The 21,161-nt window shown below is 37.4% G+C and overlaps 2 protein-coding genes across 5 annotated transcripts; both read right to left on the bottom strand.

Moving 5' to 3' along the window:
* Positions 1 to 5,909: 5,909 nt before the first annotated feature.
* On the bottom strand, positions 5,910 to 10,275 carry LOC144475507 (odorant receptor 10-like). Of its 4 annotated transcripts, XR_013494880.1 has the most exons (7): positions 9,409 to 10,275; positions 8,416 to 8,752; positions 7,362 to 7,574; positions 7,158 to 7,271; positions 6,859 to 7,014; positions 6,631 to 6,762; positions 5,910 to 6,145 (listed from the first exon to the last, which is right to left on the bottom strand). XR_013494880.1 is itself a non-coding variant. In XM_078191473.1 (6 exons), exons 1-6 carry the CDS (start codon positions 9,663 to 9,665, stop codon positions 6,712 to 6,714), a joined length of 1,128 nt encoding a protein of 375 aa, XP_078047599.1. In that variant the 5' UTR covers positions 9,666 to 10,275; the 3' UTR covers positions 5,910 to 6,711. The 4 variants fall into 4 exon arrangements, 3 of the variants coding, with proteins under 3 accessions (XP_078047599.1, XP_078047600.1, XP_078047601.1); XM_078191473.1 differs by having other exon boundaries at positions 5,910 to 6,762; XM_078191474.1 differs by having other exon boundaries at positions 5,910 to 6,762; positions 7,215 to 7,271.
* A 37-nt stretch (positions 10,276 to 10,312) lies between these two features.
* Positions 10,313 to 21,023, bottom strand: LOC144476576 (uncharacterized). Its single transcript, XM_078193686.1, has 18 exons — positions 20,610 to 21,023; positions 19,645 to 19,981; positions 19,179 to 19,394; positions 18,978 to 19,091; positions 18,713 to 18,868; positions 17,987 to 18,004; positions 17,036 to 17,307; positions 16,054 to 16,390; positions 15,606 to 15,821; positions 15,388 to 15,501; positions 15,150 to 15,305; positions 14,550 to 14,593; positions 13,422 to 13,682; positions 12,265 to 12,613; positions 11,790 to 12,005; positions 11,308 to 11,421; positions 11,042 to 11,197; positions 10,313 to 10,971 (listed from the first exon to the last, which is right to left on the bottom strand). Exons 1-18 carry the CDS (start codon positions 20,864 to 20,866, stop codon positions 10,921 to 10,923), a joined length of 3,384 nt encoding a protein of 1,127 aa, XP_078049812.1. The 5' UTR covers positions 20,867 to 21,023; the 3' UTR covers positions 10,313 to 10,920.
* Between the last annotated feature and the right edge of the window lie 138 nt (positions 21,024 to 21,161).

Raw genomic sequence — 21,161 nt, 5'->3', positions numbered from 1 at the left:
CTAATTAATTCACAAGCTTGTGTCTACATAAATATCGTTCACGATTTCATAAGGAATATTGCCGGCATGCTTTTGCAGAACTCGCGATTTCTTAAAACTTGGCAGCGCGTATGGAATAAGGTTTTATGGGTCAAACTGACCCGACGTTCGTACTGCTCGTCGAACGACTACTGCTGGCATGCATATAACGAGAGGTACATATCAGGGTAGATGTTTAGCATTTTCTTCCGTGCTCTATATGTATAGTACAGGAAGGTGCGAGTGTTTGTTACGTTCTTTTTTCGTTCTGTTTTCTAGTCTATGCATACTGAAAGAAACAAAGCGCGAGAGACAAAACAGGAACAACGAGATACTAGATGGAAAGATTGTGAAAATGAATGGAAACTTACAAGCATGAAATTACGGTGATTCAGTGATACAGAATACATTCTACTTACTAAAGAGAAATGTGCACGACATTTCGTTGTGAACTTTAAATTCCAAAGATATTTTTAGTTCGTTAAGCATTGCATAGAGGTCTTTTAAGACCGCTTTAATCAATAATCTATAAACTGGAAAAGATTTGGCATAATATTTGCTAAACCATGACGGCATTATAAAGTCAGTTAAATAAAAACAATTGTGTTCTTGTGAACATATAGTTACAAAAAGCTAAGCTTTTATAGCTTATATATTTAATAAAAATATTTAAAAAATCAAACTTTTACAAAAAAGCTACAAATGATTTAAATGTTTGGACGAAAACAAAATTTGACAAGCTCCATAAATTTTGGTTAATATACTGAAATCTTAAAAAACCGTTGATGTTTTTCACACATGCAAACATAATCAAATACGTATCTATTCATTGCTTAGCTTTTCCACTTCTTCAATTTCACTTTTGTCTTGTCGTATGTCGTTTTTTCCTTTGAAATAAAACAATATAGCACTTCGATAAATTTTCAATACAACAGCAAAAAAACAAATTAATCATAAAATTCAAACATAATAATGGAGCTACATTGTACGACATCTCAAAGCATCGTCGACTGATGATATTCTCCCAGATGCATTGCTGAAAATTCGCAAAATAATTTGTCCTCCATTTAACGTTTGTCACACGGACTGCCAACGTTCATTACCTAGCGGCTGAACGCGTAGCAACCAGCGAGAAATTCGCAGCTCATTAGTCATGAATCCATGATGACTGCCCTTCGATCGACAGTCGCCTTTCGTGCACACAACGATCGACAACCACCACAGTCTCGTTTTGCGACGCGCTGCCGCAATTCGTATGTAAATACTGCCGAAATTGCAAGGGTGAAATAGAGCGCCTAATCTTGGGCTACAGTCTCTTCGCCGGTTAGTTGCCGAGACGATTGGGGCATTGTAGCAAGATCGAGATGCAGATTGGTCCACGCAAACGCAGTTGCGCCAGAAAACAAACAACGCGAACACCGTGCGCTCTCCAATGCCGTCGCGCAACATAGTATATTTGTACTTCCCGAAAGAGAAGTCTAGCGAACAGTCGCCAAAATTGGAGCGTTTGAGTGTCTCTTCTGTTTGATCATTGTTTAACACTTTATCTGTCGTTCCCGGGATCTCAAAGCTTCGTAAAATCAATTTATTTCATCCACGTGCACGAGAACAGTTCTTCCAATAAATCGACATCAACAGAGTGCACGCATTGTACTCGACATGAAAATGAGATTTTTGTAATTTACTTTCCGAAATTTTCAAATTTTCGCAACAGTGCACGAGAGTTAATAAAAATTTTGCAATGTACTGTTTCAATTCTCTTCTATTTCGTAAATCCTAACTGAAGGTACACTGAATATATTAGAGCGAAAGATTAATTATAAAGCAAATGATTTGCAAATCCTTAAACTGAATTAAAATAACAAAATATTCAGATATTCGACTGAACCGACGGAGCAAATTTTTGATTGAGAAAAGCGTAACTGCATTTCGTTTTAATTATTGTCGTGTGTGCGTTCAATATGCACCGTACAGTTTTTCACTTGTCAGAAGTAACAGAATCCCTTCTGCTCGGTGTGTTTTGCTTTGTGGTGCGTTTACTAGACACAGGTTGCTTCTAAATGAAATACATCGTGCAGAGAATATTAAAAAACTTACTGTAATTTCGAAATGAGTAAAATGAGTAAAATTTGAAACGATAATATGTTTTAATACCAGCGAGCAAGTGGTAGCGAATGAAACAGAAACTATTTCGCTCGTGTTTAAAGACAAAAGATAACGTCCTTAATAAATGGGTGTCGTTCAAACGCGTTCCAATTTAGAAATTTTCCAAAGAATTTGCAGACACACGCGACATATTTTGACTAACGTTTCACTCTGTTAAGAAGAAGCAATTATTACAATTCGGTTGAAATTAAAACTTTCTGAACATGTCCAAGGGAGCGTATTATCCTCTGTTTTACTAAAACTGGTAGACAGTCTCATACGAAGTGCTTTTATTATTCTACTTTCTCATAAAAGGGCTTTCACATAATTTTAATAAAGTTTAAATGTTTTACACGTCCATGCATACGCCTGTGATATCGTTTTTATTTGAAATTGAAAAACACCTACGTGCGAGTTATTTTTATTGTCATGATCCGAAAGAAGCATAATACATGTATAGTTTTAGGAAAGCTAACAGTGTTTTCTACATTTTTGCACATCCGCATTTTCTCGTTTCCTAAATTCGGCGCTACAACGTTTTAAACAACTACCGTGTGTTTCTAAAACATTTAGTACGCTTCAGAGAGAAAATGTTGAATTGTACAAAAATGTATTGTTATTTCCATCGGCAAATGTTTACAAATTTCGGAAATCCAATCCGGACAATACTGCTTTGAAACTGTCCTCCATTGAAAGCTTTCGATTTGGCAGCTTTACAAACTCGCTACCAATAAAATTGGAAACAACATACACACTCGTTCAACTATGAAAACGTCAGAACTTAAAAGCACTTCGGAGCGTGGCAAAAGAGTACAACTTTGCCAAAGGTTGTTGAGTAACAAGATTCAAATTCTCGCGGAATAGGAAATGCTCCGAGCAATTGCCCGTCCGCTCATTGACACGAGAAAGCTGGCCAAGTGAAAGATAATTAAAAGGCACAGAAATTGCTTCCCTTCTCTGCCGAGTCGTTCGCTGTGCATACTATAGCTATCAGTCTGCGCACGTGTATAGCGCTGAATCGAGAGTTTTCGTGCAAAATATCGACTGTTTTACAAATTTCTTTTCAAATTAGCATACGGTATGGTTCTTTTAAACAAGTCCATTGACAAGTAAAATATTAGTATGTTTTTGAAACTCTGCAGCAAAGCTTTCATAAAATATGTACAATAGATAATAATAGTTCGAAATATAAAGTATATTTTTACATAATTTCCCAAGGAAACGTACGCGAAACATATGAAACATGCAAAGTATACACAATGTAGCAGACGAACGAAGTTCCCGAATACGAGGAAAATATCTATGCAGGCATGCCTCTATTATCGATTTTCGGCAGATTTTCGCGCACGCATCCGCAGCCAAAACATTTTTGACAATTGCATTTCGCTACAGGAATTTCGATCCGCAAACAAGATAACCATCACCACGAAAAAGCGTTGAAATCCATTTATCAGTGGTCGCCAGTCGTCGCAACAATTAAAACAGAAGAAACTTACGGATCAGCGTAACAGAAACCGGTGGCTAGCACATAATGAACAAAGAAACCAACAGAACCACGATGCACGAATCCGCGCATATACCCGGCTCGCAGTAATTCCAGCGTGCACGGCTCGACACGGCGAGAAACAAGGAGAACCGAATCCCGTGAAATCAAGCGGAGCAGCGAGCAGCGAAATGATCGCGAGTAAACTAGAAACGGTCATGGCAGAAAATCCGAAAGCTGGCAGCTTATTAAGGTCGGCCGACGGCGAAGTGAAATAAAGCGAACGGGAAGAAGGAAGCGAAGGTTATGGAGATAAAGCAGGAATGAAGCGGCTACGAAGATTATGGCGGGATGGAAAGGCGCGAAGGAACACGTAAAAGGGCGGAGAGGCAAGATGGTGGAGGTCAAAGAGAGATAGATAGCCCGAGACAGGCCGAAAGAGAGGGGCAGGGACAATAGGGGGACGACGACGAGGGGCAGCGAGTTTATGGTGGGGGCAGGGGCCGAGGAGGGTGCTGCAGACGCGCCTCGACAAGGGTAAATGTACGTACGAATGCACCCCAGATTGGCTTTGGGGTGGTTTCCATGGAGACCAATTCGCTCGGCCCGGGGAAGTCGTCGCCGCCGCTGCCACCGCTGCCACCGCTGCCAACGCCGCCAACGCCGCCAACGCCAACGCCAACGCCAACACCAATACCAACACCAACGCCGACAACGCCAACGCCAACGCCGCCGATGCACCGGCTTTCCTAGAAAAGCGGACCGCGTCCGAAACTTCAAAAACTTTCTGCCAGCCATTCGGCGCGTGGTATTTGCCTAATTTCGTCCCTCTGCCCCTACCAGACACCCCGAAACATCCTCCTACCACCGGTCCTCGTTCATCGTCTCTCTATTCTACGTACCAGACGAGCGTTCGGCGAGACTAGCCGGTAAACAGTAAACATAGGAAAAACAAGCGCCGGGAAATTGATTATCGGACCATGCTCGCGCCAATGTCAACTGATCCCCTATGCATTGAATTAATGCCACGTGAAACGAACCGCGACGATTCTTACATTATGATGACGACGACGTAGTTCTTTTCGCGTAACGGGAAACAGACCCCTATAGTATCAAACTATGATTATCGGACGATGTTTTGAAAATTTTTGCGAACATGTATCTTTTATCACTCGCCAATTAATTTAAACTGATTGGCAGAAATGCGTAAATGTGGCCTGTACATATATTTCAATAATAACGTTAAATATTCGTTTAAACGGAAAAACAATTTAGTTTGAGCATACTTCGTAAACTGGTTAAATATTTGGTGGATACACCATCTAAGTTTTTCCTCAACAATTTTCTTCAAAGTTATAACGATGCAAACGACATCGCTTGAATACAAAATTTATTCTTGGCAAATACAGGTTTACCTATTGTGGTTACGCGGCAAAAACTGCAAAATAGCTCTTAGCCTGCAATGCGATCGTACGCATCGCCAGAACTGGAACAAGCAGGAGATATTAAAGTTATAAGCCATCCAATTAAAAGCCAGTTGCGCAAATGCTTTTGTCCGCGACTGTACGTAATCGGATATCGAGGGAAATGTGTTTGAAATTTAATGATACTCGAGTTCGACAGACCTTTAATTCCCCAGACGATGCCTACCGGAACAGCCCTTCCAAGTATCGACTCTTAGTTTCATGGAAGGCTGAGATACGAAAATTATCTTGATAAGCAATCCCAGATCCGTGCCAACTTGATCTCTTTCGGGCCATCTGGCTCGATCATGCGACGGGTGAGAACAAACGAGGGTTGAAATTGCGAACGAAGCGAAAACCAGCCCCTGGTCGTTCAACCTATTAGGACATCTGAGTCAACGCACAATTTTCGCCTAATTTTCTAACGTCAAGTCACGTGTTAGTCGCGGATTAACTTCAGATTTCTTTTGCACGATGAACAATTTCGTTGGGGGAACTCGGTTTTCTGTTTCTGTCTCTTATTGCTGACTTGGGGTTTCCACCAAATTTTCTATTTTGATTAATACTTATTTCCGACGTACAACAGTTATTTCGATTTATTTTGTACGCACAGTGACGAACAAAAGTATTCTCTTGAAAATAAAGATATGTAGAATATTTTAGAACAATAAAAACTATAATACCCTTAAATGAATATTTTGTCCGTTTTCTTGTACTTTCTTTAACACTTCTAGTCTGCGTGACATATTAACAATTAAATTTTATATTATTTTATATTATTAAAATTAAAATATCCCGTGTATTTTAAACATAAGCAAAAATAAGCTGATACATACTGTGTGTGTATACATATATTTTCATTCGTAATTGTATATTGTTATGCTGGTTTTATAATTTACCTTTTCGTATCGTGTAAAGTAGTTTATATATTTTACCTTCACACTGAATACTCTAAACGGCCATCATCAGTATTCAGGAAGACTAGTAGTCATCGATTCTCCAAAACTGTATCCAAATTAAAGTTGTTCGAAATTGTCTGCAAAAGAATAACATATTCAGTCAAGCGAGTTGAAATTATTACGAAATTATTGGTGCACAAAATTGGTTGCAGATCATGATCATAATAAAATTTGTATCATGTTCGTACGAAATTTTCCATTGTTTTCGTATAATAATATAGTCTTTTATTTCGTATTTTAAAAATCATTAAATATCTTCTTACTCCTGTAAAAACAACTCAAATAGAGCACATTAAAGCACAGTTATTATCATTTTACTTTTTATATCTGTTTATTTTAACACTAACCGTACCAGGTTGTTAATATTTATAGGTTGTCCAATATTTATATTAATATATTTTTGGATGCATAAAATTGAATGGTTTCCGGTGGATGTGTCTTTGTAATTTCAATAATTGTATTGTAGAATAAAAATTGTTGAACCGGTCGTTTGACCAATGGTGGTACGGTTATTGTTAATGTCCAGAAAGAAAACAACAGAACAAAGATATAAACGATGTACGTGCAAACAGTTTATTTCGTATAACAAGCTAATCCTCTTCTAAATTCTAAAACCCCACTACGAATGGATAACATGAGATGGTCAGGACATCGCGAGAAGTACCGACATGTAAGACGCCGACGCTTTCATAATCTACGAACACGAAAATCAAAGGTACCAACATTATATATAATTACTTGAATTTGTTTGGAACTAACGGTGTCTATAAGTCACATTTGAGAACCTTACGTTTGCGAAGCTTTGCAAACTGAGGGATGAAAACTTTCCGAAAGTGAGCGGCAATCCCTTCTGAGATTTTTGAATTAAAAGCACTAATTGCCGACTGGTAGCCGGTCGAAAATCATACCAGGACATTTGGTATAATGCATCGACCATTATGTTGCTCTGGAGAATAATAGAAAATTTTCTTATATACTTTAAACGCTAAAAAATTTCTGTAAAATATAAATCCATAATCGCATGCGATAATTGTATATTCTGATATAATAATTGCATATCTTGATTGTACGATATAAAGCTTAGTTTACCTTAATGTCAAGGTACTCCCCCGCAAAGCAGTACAAGAATATTTCTAAACAAATTACCATATAGAAAAGAGAAGACTTTAAAATCAAGGGAAGTCCATTTTCAATTTGTAATGCCTGAAACAAGGAATCATTTTTATTTTAGGAATCATTTGCACGAAAGCGCGTGCAAGTAGTCTTAAATACTGGAGGCCAGAAACTAATTACTGTTATGAAAAGGAATCCTAGACAGCATATAATTAGAGTATTCGATAGAAGTTGGAAAAGAGCTATGTACGTAAATAGTCGTTCAATTCGTTGTGTGAACAAAATGATTTCTTGATGTCTCATTGCAACAAATCGAAACTGTCCATGATCCTGAGCAGATGCGCGTCTTACTATACAGCACAATATGTCGATGAGACAACCTGCGTGAAGTATCTAAAAACAACGAAACCACATTAATTTTGATTAACATGCATATTTTTCCATAAGATTCCATAAATGTATAAGAATCCAGAATCCAACGACTACATTTTCTTTGCACACAAAACAATACAAGAATTTTAAGTCAAATAAAAGAAGATCTAACGGCAGCAGCAATTGATTGATAACTGCAGAGATTACGCGGCTAAAATTGCTAACGCTTTTGAACAAATTTTTAACCCCTTCCCGTACTTTAGCGAGTCAGACTCGCGATGAAGATTTTTGCCCAAACATAAATATCGCGAGTCTGAGTCGCGAACAGTTACTTGGGCCAAACATAAACATCGCGAGTCAGACTCGCGAACAGATACTTGGGCCAAACATAAATATCGCGAGTCTGAGTCGCGAAAAGATACTTGGGCCAAACGTAAACATAACAAGCCGAGCTCGCGGACTGATTTTTTGACTACATTCGAAAACTGCTATACATTTTCTACAATAATATATAAACAGCTATTATATACTACATTATTCTATACAAAATATAATAAATTTATAATATCTATAAACGTAAAAGCATTAGAGTTTACATCCTCAACTCCAGTATCGCGTAAAATTGACTATATCACAGGCATTGCGGGCATCTACCAATTTCGGATCGTATTGCGACTGTTTACAAACATCGGTCTGGTCTGTTTAGCGCGCGTTGATGCGGACCGCTCGGGCCCGAGTTTCGTCGAGCTAAATGGCACGGGAAGGGGTTAAGAAATTCTTACGAATACTTACGAACGATTATTAGGAATCTGTCGGAGCGTAAACCATTACGATCGCAGAGCGTTCATTCTGATCCACTTACCGTCATCAAAAGGAAAGCAGTGAAAAGGCTGAACGTATACGCTGATATAATTTGGTAAATTATCTGCACGGCTAGCACGAGTTCGTAAGTCATCGATTGATTAATGTCGAACGGCAAATCCATGTTTATGAGAAGCTGCGGATCCACGGAATCATTGTATCGTGGGTTTGTTAGTGTGCCAACTGCGTGACAGCTCACGGACATCATATAGAGCACCGGAATTATGCTCGTTAGACGAAATGAAAGATCCGCTGTTTTCGATATCACGTTATTCGTGTCGACAACTGCATACTTGGCGCAATCAACCTCCATGGTCGATATGATTTCACGCAGCACGCTAACAGACAGAGTCATTAACATGCTCGTTCCTTTTACACCCCCCGAACGTATTCTTTTACCCAAATCTGCATTACTTCTCTTTGAGCGAACTTTCACAGGAATGAAGTATTCATTTTTTAAATTAAAGCTTGAATAGTATCCTCCAATTTTGCGAGTTTATTAAACCAAAAAAGCTTTCTTGACTAATTATTTGAAAACAAAACATAAGCCTTTGTACTAAGTGTTTTTGGAATAGTCTGAGAGTATTAATTGTCGTTATAGTCCTAAATTCTATAGATAGTTTAATTAAACACATAGCATTTGTATAGGTAGGATAGCATCCCCTATTTATTTTCCAGTTGAAAAACCATTAAATTTGTACACCTTCAAATCTACTTTGAAAATTCATGGCGAGCGAACGTAAATTCACTCTATCTTATTTGCTTTATAATAAGATAGTTTTCAAGAGGGCCGCTTTTTTCTTAATAAGAAAAGGAAGAATGGAACGCGAATCTGTAAGTCTTCGTTTATTATCGTTACCCTGTATATTAGAATAAATAACACAATGCTCACAATCATGAAATAAAATTATAACGAAGTATGGATAGGTACAAGATACAAAGAAAGTACAAAGTAACATTCTGTAAACATAAACGATAGAATATGCCTACTCACCCGTGGTTCATCCAAGCAATGGTTAATTTAATGGTCATCAAAGTGTACGTCAAAGTCAAACTCAAACTGTCTATCAACTCAACAAAGTCGTTTGTCTTAAAGTGCGTGATCATGTATTTGTACTGGCCAATTTGGCAAAGAACAGCGGACAGCACCCAACAAACTTTCCTCAACCCCGGGAACGGTGTACCCGGCCAAATACCAATAAAATGAAGCCCATACTTGACAGACCGACTAATCGTACTTCGAGATGACATTTCACCGGAAAAATCGATATCCTCGTCCTTGTGTTTTTTAGATTCCGGCTGCCACTGATTTCTCAAAGTCCATTATGCTCGAACCCTCGCGTTTGTCACTCTCACGACGCGACGCCGGCGGTACTTCATTCAACCGCGGGCTCGGTGGTTCTTCATCAACTTCCTACGATAGACTGAAAACTTCCGCGAGTACTACGCGAAAAGAGAGGTCCGCGAAAGCAGTCCTCCAGCCGTTTGATGCGCGCACGCATGATCTACATGAATATTCTAAATAACGCCGACGGTGATTACAGGTTTCCTGGAGAACAGGAATAGAGGGCCAGAGAGGATTTGTTGGTGCCGTGGTCCCCGCTTTTCTGCGACGGCCGACGATTCCCATGAAAAATGCAGAAGCCGACGCACGACCGCCAGGATCATGTTAAATTGATTTAGTCGGAAGTCGCGACCAACCGCGAAGAGAAAACTTCTGGAAATAAAAATGAATTCTCCGACCTTCCGTAAAATTGTAGCGTCATTATCGTTCGAGAATAGCTGAGATACTGGATTGAACTTTCGCCTCGGATTACCGGGACCATGAATGTTTATCACCGCGGAGCGCTGGCTGGCGGCAAGAGAGTGATTCGAATCAATATAGAATAGAACGTAAGTGGAATTCTCAAATATATTTCGACTTTTCGTATTGATACATTAACGGTAAGGGTAAAGCACGCGCATGTAACGAACAGGTGACCTAAAAACATGTTAGATAAGCTTTTTATAAATTCCATTCATAATAGGAGACAGCAGGCGAATTTGTGTCACTGAGATTGGACCTAATTTACTAGCCAATTTCCGTCACTAATGAAACTACAATCATCCTTTCCTTCAAAATACAAAACTAGGGCACAAAACAACATAGCCAATTAACCCTTTGCAGACATTTTAACTCTAAATCCAAAGTAGGTTTCTGACTTACAATATTTAGATTTTATGCAAACGAAATTGTGTCTTGAGATTTACGGAACAGTTACAGTTTTAATAGTTTTCTAAATATAACAAAATTTCATAGCAATTTTGGGACTAATTTGTGTATAGCAGACACTGATTTACTTTAGGTGCTATACCAAATTGGGCTACTGTCTCCTTGTTTTCGTATTTTAGCTCACATATTTTCGTGTGCAGCGGTACTCTAAGGGTGTTATATGGAACAGTTAATTCCTTCGTCGTTTTCTTCATTACGGAATGCTACGAATGGAAAATTTGCGGAACGTTGTTTTCAAGACTTCGCAAGGAATACTGACATGTAAGACGCCGACGACTTCATAATCTACGATGAGAGAAAGTAAAAATACTTATTCGTAATGTACGATCGTTATAAATGAAGTATGGAACCTCACCCCGGAGAAGGTTCGCAAACTAAGGGTGGATATTTTGCCAAAAGTCAACCGCAATCCTTTTTGAGACCTCAGCAGTAAGAGTATTACGTGTCGACTCATAGAGGGCTCCAAGTTGTACCAGGATATTTGGTATGCCGTGTCGACGATCAGGTCGCTCTAAACGATAAATGCAGCTTTAATTGCTTTTCTAATTACCGATTTTTAAAGAGAGGCATAATTGAAGTTAATACGTTCCATATAGAATCTGAAGATACAACAATGTTTACCTTAATGTTGAGATACTCTCCGGCGAAGCAATACGTGAATATCTCCGAGCAAATTGCGATGTAGCTGCAAACGTACTTCAACAGTTGTGGAAGATCATTTCCTTCTTGCAGTGTCTACAGCACGAAAATATCTTTATTAAATATCTTTATTAAATATCTTTAGATAACATTTATTACGCTGCTTATGTGCATACAGAGTGCCTCAACTAACTGGAGCATCTAAAATATCTCGCTTGTTTTTTATGTTTTTCATTGTACTTTTGAAGTACTCTATGTTGGCGGGAGCAAGACGAATTCAACATCCTCGAATACCATGATCTTCGCGTGACCATGAGTACGAAAACTTCAAGAAAGTGAAGCAATTGACGTGAAATTTATAACGACATTCCTATAGCATCCCTCTGAAACAACCAATTCCTTTGAAACTTTTTTCCACCTTGAGGTACCCTGCATACATGAATAACAAACCCGGTATTACTTACATATATAACAATATAACCTACGCAACAGGTAACAATAGTGTTCGTTAATAATTGAGCAACAGCTATGAAAGTAAAAACTTCTTCGATTCGCTCGGAAAACACGATGAGTTCTTGATGCCTCCTAGCAACGAATTGAAATTTTTTATGGTCCTTAGAGGTTGCGATTTTCGATATTTCTTCACAAAGTATATCGACTTGACATCCCATGTGCACCATCTAAAATGGTCACACCATGGCTCAAAAAGGAGTCTTAGGATATGAATGTAAAATAGGCAATGTCCTGTGTAGATTCCTTAGATTTCTCCCTCGAAAGGATTGCGATTTTATCTCGAAAATGTAATAACATTTTATCTCGAAAAATAAATAACAAACAATAAATTGACTCGAATACAATCCAGATTCCATAGCTATTTTAACACAGTCTTCTTGTAATTGAAATGGGAATGTGATTCCTCGCACAATCATTTACGCTTACCACCATCAAGAGAAGACCGCTGCAAATACTATACACGTACGTTGACATAATCAGGGAAGTAAATTGCAAGATCATCACGATCTCGTAAGTCGGCGATATGTTGGTATTGAAAGGCAAGTTCATATTCAAGATAAGACGACGTCGAGATATTGTTCCGTTAACAAAGTCACTTTGTGGAGATGCTATGGTAGCGAATGAAAAAAAAGTCGAGCATCCCACGTAGATGACAATAACTGTTTTCGTTGCGATGCGCGAAAGGTCCGCCGCCTTCGGTATCAAATTATTTGTATCGATAACAGAATATTTAACACAATCTTCCTCCATTGACGTTAAAATGTCACTTAACGCACTGTGAGACATTTCTGATTAAAGTCTTCCAGGAAGAAACCAACTGATCCATTGGTTTCAATCAGAATTTAATACTTTTAGATACGAAATGTATGAAGGAATTAACCGTATGAGTAGATGATGATAGCTATACCAGTATGCTCCATTTTTTATCAAACTCGATATTTCTTTCCCAGACAATGAAAATGATTCTACTTTTTCATTCCTTCTAAGGGCGAAAATGAACAAAATCAATCTTATAATTAATATTGTTGGTACTTTAAGCCTCATATAATAGAAATCCATAAGGGAAAGTACACGTTTTTCTAGAAATTTTAAATGTTTTTGTAAAAGCAAACCTCTAAAACGCTTGAACTCTATAATTAGACTACGGATTTGTATGCAAGTTTCTAACTTCATAAATGATTTTATATAAATTGCATTCATCTGATAAAAGTAAATTAAAGATGCTACTAATTTATATCGTATTCAAATTTTAGTTTCGTACATGCAAACAATCAGAATCTTTTGCAGATACAATCACCATATTAATAACAACGTTCCACGTATCAAAACTTTTACCTTCAACCCTTTACACCATAAAAACTCGTGCAACATTTACTAGATATGAAAGTTAATCATTTCTTCTAAATTAAAATAAAATTCGATTCTTCTGTTATCAAAATGTAGGAATGCTAGTAAATAGAAACATACAAAAAAGATCGTCTCGTTACGTTAGGGAAATTATTAAAGATTTAGAAGTGCTCGTGAACGTAGCTGTGGAAGAAATTGTTGCGCAAAGGGTTAACAAATAGCGTGGAGCAACTTACCCCTGATTCAACCACAAAACAGTAATTTTAACACACAGCAAACTATACGTGCTGATAAAACCACAACAATCGAACAGTTGTGCAAGCCCATCAGAACGGATGTGTGTAAACAGGTAAATGATTTGCAGTAATACCGACGAGGTCGTAAATAACAGCCAACAGAATTTAAGCAAACTACTGAAATGAGTACCAGGCCAAGAACCGACGGCACAAAGACCATATTTCATCGATTGACTAATTGTACTGCGGGATCCCATTTCGCTCGAAATTTATGTCTCGGTTTTTATACCTTCGATACCACTTTTCTATGATTCCGCAAAGTCCATTATGATCGAACGTCCACGTTTGTCAGTGGCACACTCGGTAATGCTTCGTGAACATCGAACGATAGACTGGAAACTTTGTCGAAAACAATGTGAAAAGAACAGCACGAAAGCTTGCACGCACGATCTTCATGAATATTCGAAATAATACCGCGATGATTACAGGTTTCGCGGAAGCAGGAGGAGACGAGGGTGGATTTGTTGAGCTATCAAGTCACTGCCTGACTGCAATTGCCAGTGATTTCCATAAAAAATGCAGCCGCAGAAAGACGACAGGTAAGATGATGTTAAATTGATTAAGTCACAAGACGTATCGACTCGAACTTTCGAATCCGAAGGAAGTGCCTTGATGCAGAAAATTATTTTCTCCTCGACATCTCGTGAAATTGTAGCGTAATTATGGTTGGAGAAAAGTTGAGAGATTTGTTTCGTAAACCTCGCGAAGAATCGAAATAGCAACAGATAAGTGTCGGCTAGAAGGTAGTTCGGTTCGCTGCAAAATGCAATGTAAGTTGAACTTACAAACATTATTATATTTAAACTTTTCGTTTTGGTACATTAACATTTGTCTAAGGATGAAGCACAATCGCTAGTGAAAGGCGTACCTATAGTTGACAGAGTGACCTATAAACGTAAAACACCTGATTATGCAAACATGTTCTACATTTATAGTTTCGTTGTGCTCTCATTTACTTACGTGTTCGACGGCATTCTAAAGGTGTCATTTACACCCGCTAATTCTTCTGTATTTTCTCAAGTACTTTCCGTTACAAGTAGAAAACATGCAAAATATTATCTTCAAGACATCGCAAGAAATACTGACATGTAAGATGCCGAAGACTTCATAATCTACGCAGACAGAGTCAAATGCATTTATCAAACTGCTTGGAGATTGTTTCATTATCATACAAAATCTTGTCTTCATAGAAAGGTGGTAAAGAGGTATTTCCATCAAAGAGTTTAATAATATTTCAATAATATATTAACCAACTTTCAACAAACATATGCCTTTAAAATAGACATCCGTTTGTCGTGCGAACCACAATCATTCCCTATGCACAAAAGCTTTTTTTATTGCTTGAAAAAGCTTCAATTTTACTGAATTTTGACTTGATGCGACTGCTATTTTGCTAATTAATTTAATTTCTGCTTAATTTGTTACAATTGCATTGCTTTACTTCATAAACCAGAGACAATTTAATGTCCTAACCCAAGGAAGCTAGTGTATGTTGTAAGAATGACATAATAATGTTAATAAAAACACCCATAATTCTATAGAATACAAACTGCATTATCTTGAAAAATAGCAGAACATGAATGCAAAATATTTATGTAATTGACCTATAAAAAAGACATAAAATTGACAATTCTAAATAGGAATATCTCCTAAATGTAAAAATCTCACCCAAGAGAAGGTCTCTAAACGAAGCTTTGAAAATTTTCCGATAGTCAACTGCATTCCTTTCTGAGATCTTAAAAGTAGGAACAGTACTTGTCGACTCATAGAAGGCCTCATATGGTACCAAGTCATTTGGTATGCTGCATCAACAATCATGTCGTTCTAGAAGAGTAAAAAAGAAAGTTTTATAGTGGTAAAATTTTTTCACTTTTCCACACATTTAATTCAAATTCAAGAAATATACTTTAACATTGAGGTATTCTCCAGCGAAGCAGTACGTGAATATTTCTATACAAGTACCAACATAGTACAAACAAAACTTAATCAGTTGGGCAGCTTCACTTCCTTCCTTTACCGACTGTAATAGAAAAGTGTTTTTACATATACTACGCGTATCCATCAGTTGTAACATTCCGCGCAATATTGGGTACAATTCACTAGAATGCGACAAGCGTTACTTACTATCACAACAAGATATCCCAGACAGCATAAACACATAGTGTTCGATATAAGTTGAGCGAACGATATGTACGTAAACATCTGTTCAATCTCCTCTGAAAACGCGATGAGTTCTTGATGTCTCTCCGCAACGGATCGAAACGTTTTCTCGTCTTTAGAAGATGCGATGCTCGTCATTACATGGCACAATATATCGATCTGACATCCCATGTGAAGTACCTAAAGTGCCACACACCACAGAAAACCATTTAACAGAATCTTTAAATTTCGATTCCATCCCCAAAATGTAATGAAATTACTGCCTTTTCAATTTCTATAATTAATTTACAGAAATATATATTTTCAGACAAATCCAATAATAATGATCTAAAAGACGAATACATCTAGGATCTAGGACGACCCAAGATCAACACAGATCTCTGCGATATCTCAAACAGTTATTTATACTTACTGCGACCAAGAGAAGAGAGCTAAATACACTGTACGCGTATCCGGTCATCAATAAGCTTATAGTTTGTGCAAGCACCACAAGTTCGTAATTAGGCGAGTCTATGGTGTTGAAGGGCAGATCCATGTTCAAGACAAGTCGTCGTGGTAGCGTATCGTTCACCTGTGGGGCCGCGAGGGTTGTGACTGCATAAAAAGCTGAGAATCCCACGTAGGTGATGATAACCGATTTCGTTACAATCTGCGAAAGCTCCGCAGCTTTCGGTATAAAATTCTTTGTATCAGCAACAGTATATTTTACGCAATCGTCCTCCATGGACGTTACAATGCCGTATAACACACTGCGAGATATCGTGATTAAAGCCACCGATTGTCCAGGAAGAAACCAAATGCGTCATTGGTTTCAGTAACAAATTAATGCTTTTGGATGAGAGATAGCTAAAGAAATGATCCGTATAAGCAGAAACTAGCAATGCGCACATTGCCACATTCTGCACTGAATTCGATATGTTCTTCTGAAATAATGAAAGTGGTGCAACTTCTTCATTTCTTCAAAACAATGACAATGAACGGAACGAATCTTGCAATTAGAACAGATGATATTTTAATTGTTCGTTTACAAATTGTTGGAGTTATGATAGTTCTAGCTCAAAAAACGAGTGCAAGAATTCCTTTGTTTAAGCCTACATTATAGTCAAAATAGTAATAAAATTCAGTCTTGTAATTCTAATAAAGAAACGTACGTTTGCCACTTGTAGAGCTTGGCAGTATTAGTGTTACAGTATAAAAGAATTTCACGACTAAAATTTGAATGTCATTAAACCATTGTGTTCTACAAGTAACATACATACTTTTGTTCAATAAATTTAATATTTATCAGTATGTGTGAACACATTTTCATAATGTCTTATTCATTACATTAAATAGTAAATGGACTGCACCCAAAATCGCTGTCACTTGTAGGAGTTGCTTACGAAACGACTTACCCACTATTCAGCGACACAACAATTAATTTAACGAACAGCAAAAAATACGTGAACACTAAAGAGAAACAGTCGAACACTTCTGGAAGTTGATCCGACAGGAAGTGTGTAATTCCGTACATGAACTGATAAAACAGGGTTACAGCCGTGAATATGATCCAAAAAGACTTTTGTAAATTCAGAAACGATGTACTAGGCAATGCGCCGACAATAAAAAGTCCATACTTAATCGATTGATTAACCGTACTCCGTAAGGTCATTTTTGCACGAGATTTTTAATTACGTTACTGTTTTATTTATTGTCTCAATTTTCGCGTTCGTTTGATTCCCCAAAGTTCATTATGACCGAGCGTTCTCTATTATCAATGGCACACTCGACAATGCTTCCTGTACGTTGGGCGACAGATTGGAAACTTCGTCGAAAACAATGTGAAAAGGGCCAGAACGAAGCTTACACGCACGATCATCATAAATATGCCACATAATACTGCTATGATTATGGGTTTGTCTGGAATAGGAGAAACAAGGGAGGATTTACTAACGTTGCAGTCTTTGCCTGGCTACGATGACATGCGATTTCCATAAAAAATGCAACACCAGACGGAACAGCAAGATCATGTTAAATTGATTTAGTCAGAAGTCGCGTGGCATCGAAGTTTCGAATCTGAAGGAAAAGCTTTGAAATATGAAAACGTGTTCTTTTTCGACGTCTCATGAAATTGCGACGTTATTATAGCTCAAAAGAAATTGAGATGTTGGTTTTATTTCCTTCTAAGAGAACTAAGGTGACAGGTGGTCTTATTGTACAGAGACAGGCGTTGGCCAGGAAGCAGTTCGATTCGTTAAAAAACATAATGTAAGTTGAACTTTCGAACATTATTATATTTGACCTTTTTCTTTTGATACATTAATATTTGTCTTCAGGTAAAGCACAGTCGCTTGTGATACACGTACCTGTAATTGACAGCTGACCTAACAAAAATTATATCTGTTTATACAGACATATTCTGCATTTGTAATTTGGTTGTTCTCGTATACTTACACATGCAGCAGCATTTTGAATGTTTCATTTCGAATTGCTTGTATATGAAATATTGCAATCAAGACATCGCAAGAAACACTGACATGTAAGATGCCGACGATTTCATAATCTGCGAATTTAGAGTTAGAAACCCTTATCAAAACTGAGTGAAGATTATTTGACTATCAATCAGAATTTTGTATTCATAAAACAGTGATAGAGAGATATTTCTATCAGAGGGGTCAATGGCATTTTAATAACAAATTAACCAATCGTCGACACAAACGCACGTACGAAATATGGGCAAACGTTTTTTTTTACTGTATATGCAAATTTCAATTTTTTCTGAATTTCGCCTTCATGCGACCGACATTTCATTAACTAAATTTAGTAACTACAGAATTTATTACAATTTTATTACTCTATTTTGTACATTGCGAGCAACTAAATATCCTAAAACATGGAACCCGCGGGAATCGATAATGTGAACAAATAATTACATAAAAATTGTCCTGCGTTATCTAAACAATGTAGCCAATGATATAAGTAAACTTTTAATTTATTTGATACACAAAAACGTAAGCACTTTTTGCCTCGAACGTTACCCAAAATTGACAGCTCTAAATAGAAATACCCATTTAATGTAAAAAGAAACTCGCCCAAGTGAACGTCTCTAAACGCAGCTTCGAAAATTTCCCAACAGTCAGCTGCATTCCTTTTTGAGATCTTAAAAGCAGGAATAATACTTGTCGGCTCATAGAAGGCTGCATACGGTACCAAGTCATTCGGTACGCTGCCTCGATAATCATGTCGTTCTAGAAAAGTAAAATAAAGTTTCCTACTGACAAAATTATTCTATTCCTTTCTAAAGCTATTTCCAATGTTATGTCATCCATGCATGTAATTCAAATCCAAGAACTATACTTTGACAATGAGGTATTCTCCAGCGAAGCAATACGTGAATATTTCCACACAAATTGCAATATAATAATAAGAAAACCTAATCAGTTGTACAAATTGGTTTCCTTCCGTCACTGACTGAAATGGAAAATTGTTTTTAGAAGAAATATTTTGTACGCATGCACATATACAAGTTGTTCATAAAAACATAATAGTATTACTTACTATTATAATAAGATATCCTAGACAGCATAAACATATAGTGTTAGATATAAGTTGAGCGAACGATATGTATGTAAACATCTGCTCAATCTGCTCTGAAAACACGATAAGTTCTTGATGTCTCTGGGTAATTTTACGAAACTTTTTCTTGTCTTTAGAAAATGCGATGCTCGTCATCGTATGGCACAATATATCGATCTGACACCCCATGTGAACTACCTAAAGTGATTCATACCACACAAAAATATTTTATAACATAACATAAAATTTTTCCTTACATTACGATTCTATTCTCCAAACTAAAATGAAATCTATCCAACTCCAATGTCGATCATTAATTCCGAAATACTCTTATACGTTATAAAAAAATACTCTAGCAATGATTTTCGAATCGAGAACGAATAAACTCGTCCGTGCTCCACAATCGACATAAATAACTGTGATATATCAAAGAATTGTTTACACTTACCGTTACCAGAAGGAAAGCACTGAAAACACCATATCCATATCCCGTCATCACTATGTTTATAAATTGTATAGCCACTACAAGTTCATAATTGGGCGTTTCGATGGTGTCGAACGGCAAATCCATATTCAAGAGAAGTTGACGGGGTACTGTATCGTTCACCTGTGGAGCGGCGAGAATTGAGACAGAATAAAAAGTTGCGGATCCCACGTAGGTCAAAATAACTGCTCTCGTTACAGTCTGCGAAAGGTCCGCAGCTTTCGGTATAAAATTCTTTGCATCAGCAACAGTATATTTTACGCAATCTTCCTCCATAGACGTTACAATGCCGTATAGCACACTGCGAGATATCGTGATTAAAGCCACCAGTCGTCCAGGATGAAACCAATTGGATCATTGGTTTCAGTCATAAATAACTGCTTTTGGATAAGAGGTATCTGAAGAAATTCCCCACATAAACAGAAACTAGCAATACTAGTTTGTGCATTGCCACATTTTGTACTGTATTCGGTATATTTTTTCTGGGACACTGAGAACCTTCTTCATTGCTTAGTGAAATTAGACGAAATGAATCCTTCTATTATATTATATGATGTCCTAACACTACACCTACTATACATGGCAAAGGAATGACCACAAATTGATTGTTTCCGAATTATTGAAATTTTGATGGTTCTAACGTAAAAAATGGTTGCAACAATTCTTTTCTTCAAGCTTATAGTATAGCAAAAATATTAATGACTCTAAATAAATTCAGTCGCGGAATTCTTACAAATTAAGTTACGTTAATCGTAACATTACGTTACATTTATCTTAAACGGATTCTACAAAAACTCTGAATCATATTTTGAAAGTCAACATGTATGAACACACTTACAGGAATACTTATTGATTACTTTAATACGAAAACGACTGCACCCAAAATCCCTATCATCTGTAGCAGTAATATCGTTTGCACAATAACTTACCTACTGTTCAGCGATGCAACAGTTAATTTAACGAGCAGCAAAAGATATGTGAAAACTAAAGTGAAACAGTCGAACAGTTGTGGAAGTTGATCGGAAAGGAAGTGTGTAATCACATACATGGTTTGGTAAAAGAGGGATATAACCGTAATTACGATCCAACAGGACTTTTGTAAATTCAGAAACGACGTACTAGGCAAAGCGCCGACGATATAAAGCCCATGCTTAATCGATTGATTAACTGTACTTCGAAAAGTCATTTTGCACAAGGTTTTTATTTTCGTTATTCTTTCTCAATTTCCACGTTCATTTGATTCGCCAAGTCCATTATGACCGAACGTTCTCTTTCGTCAGTGGCACACTCGGCAATGCTTTCTGCGCGTTGGGCGGCAGATTGGAAACTTCGTCGAAAGCAATGTGAAAAGGGCCAGAAAGAAGCTTACATGCACGATCTTCATAAATATGCCACATAATTCTGCCATGATTATGGGTTTGTCGAGAATAGAAGAAACGAGGGAGGATTTGCTAAGGTTGCAGTCTCTGCCGGGCTGCATT

Source organism: Augochlora pura, chromosome 10 (genome assembly GCF_028453695.1).
Source record: "Augochlora pura isolate Apur16 chromosome 10, APUR_v2.2.1, whole genome shotgun sequence".
NCBI lineage: Eukaryota > Metazoa > Arthropoda > Insecta > Hymenoptera > Halictidae > Augochlora > Augochlora pura.
This window is presented reverse-complemented; position numbering and strand designations above follow the sequence as displayed.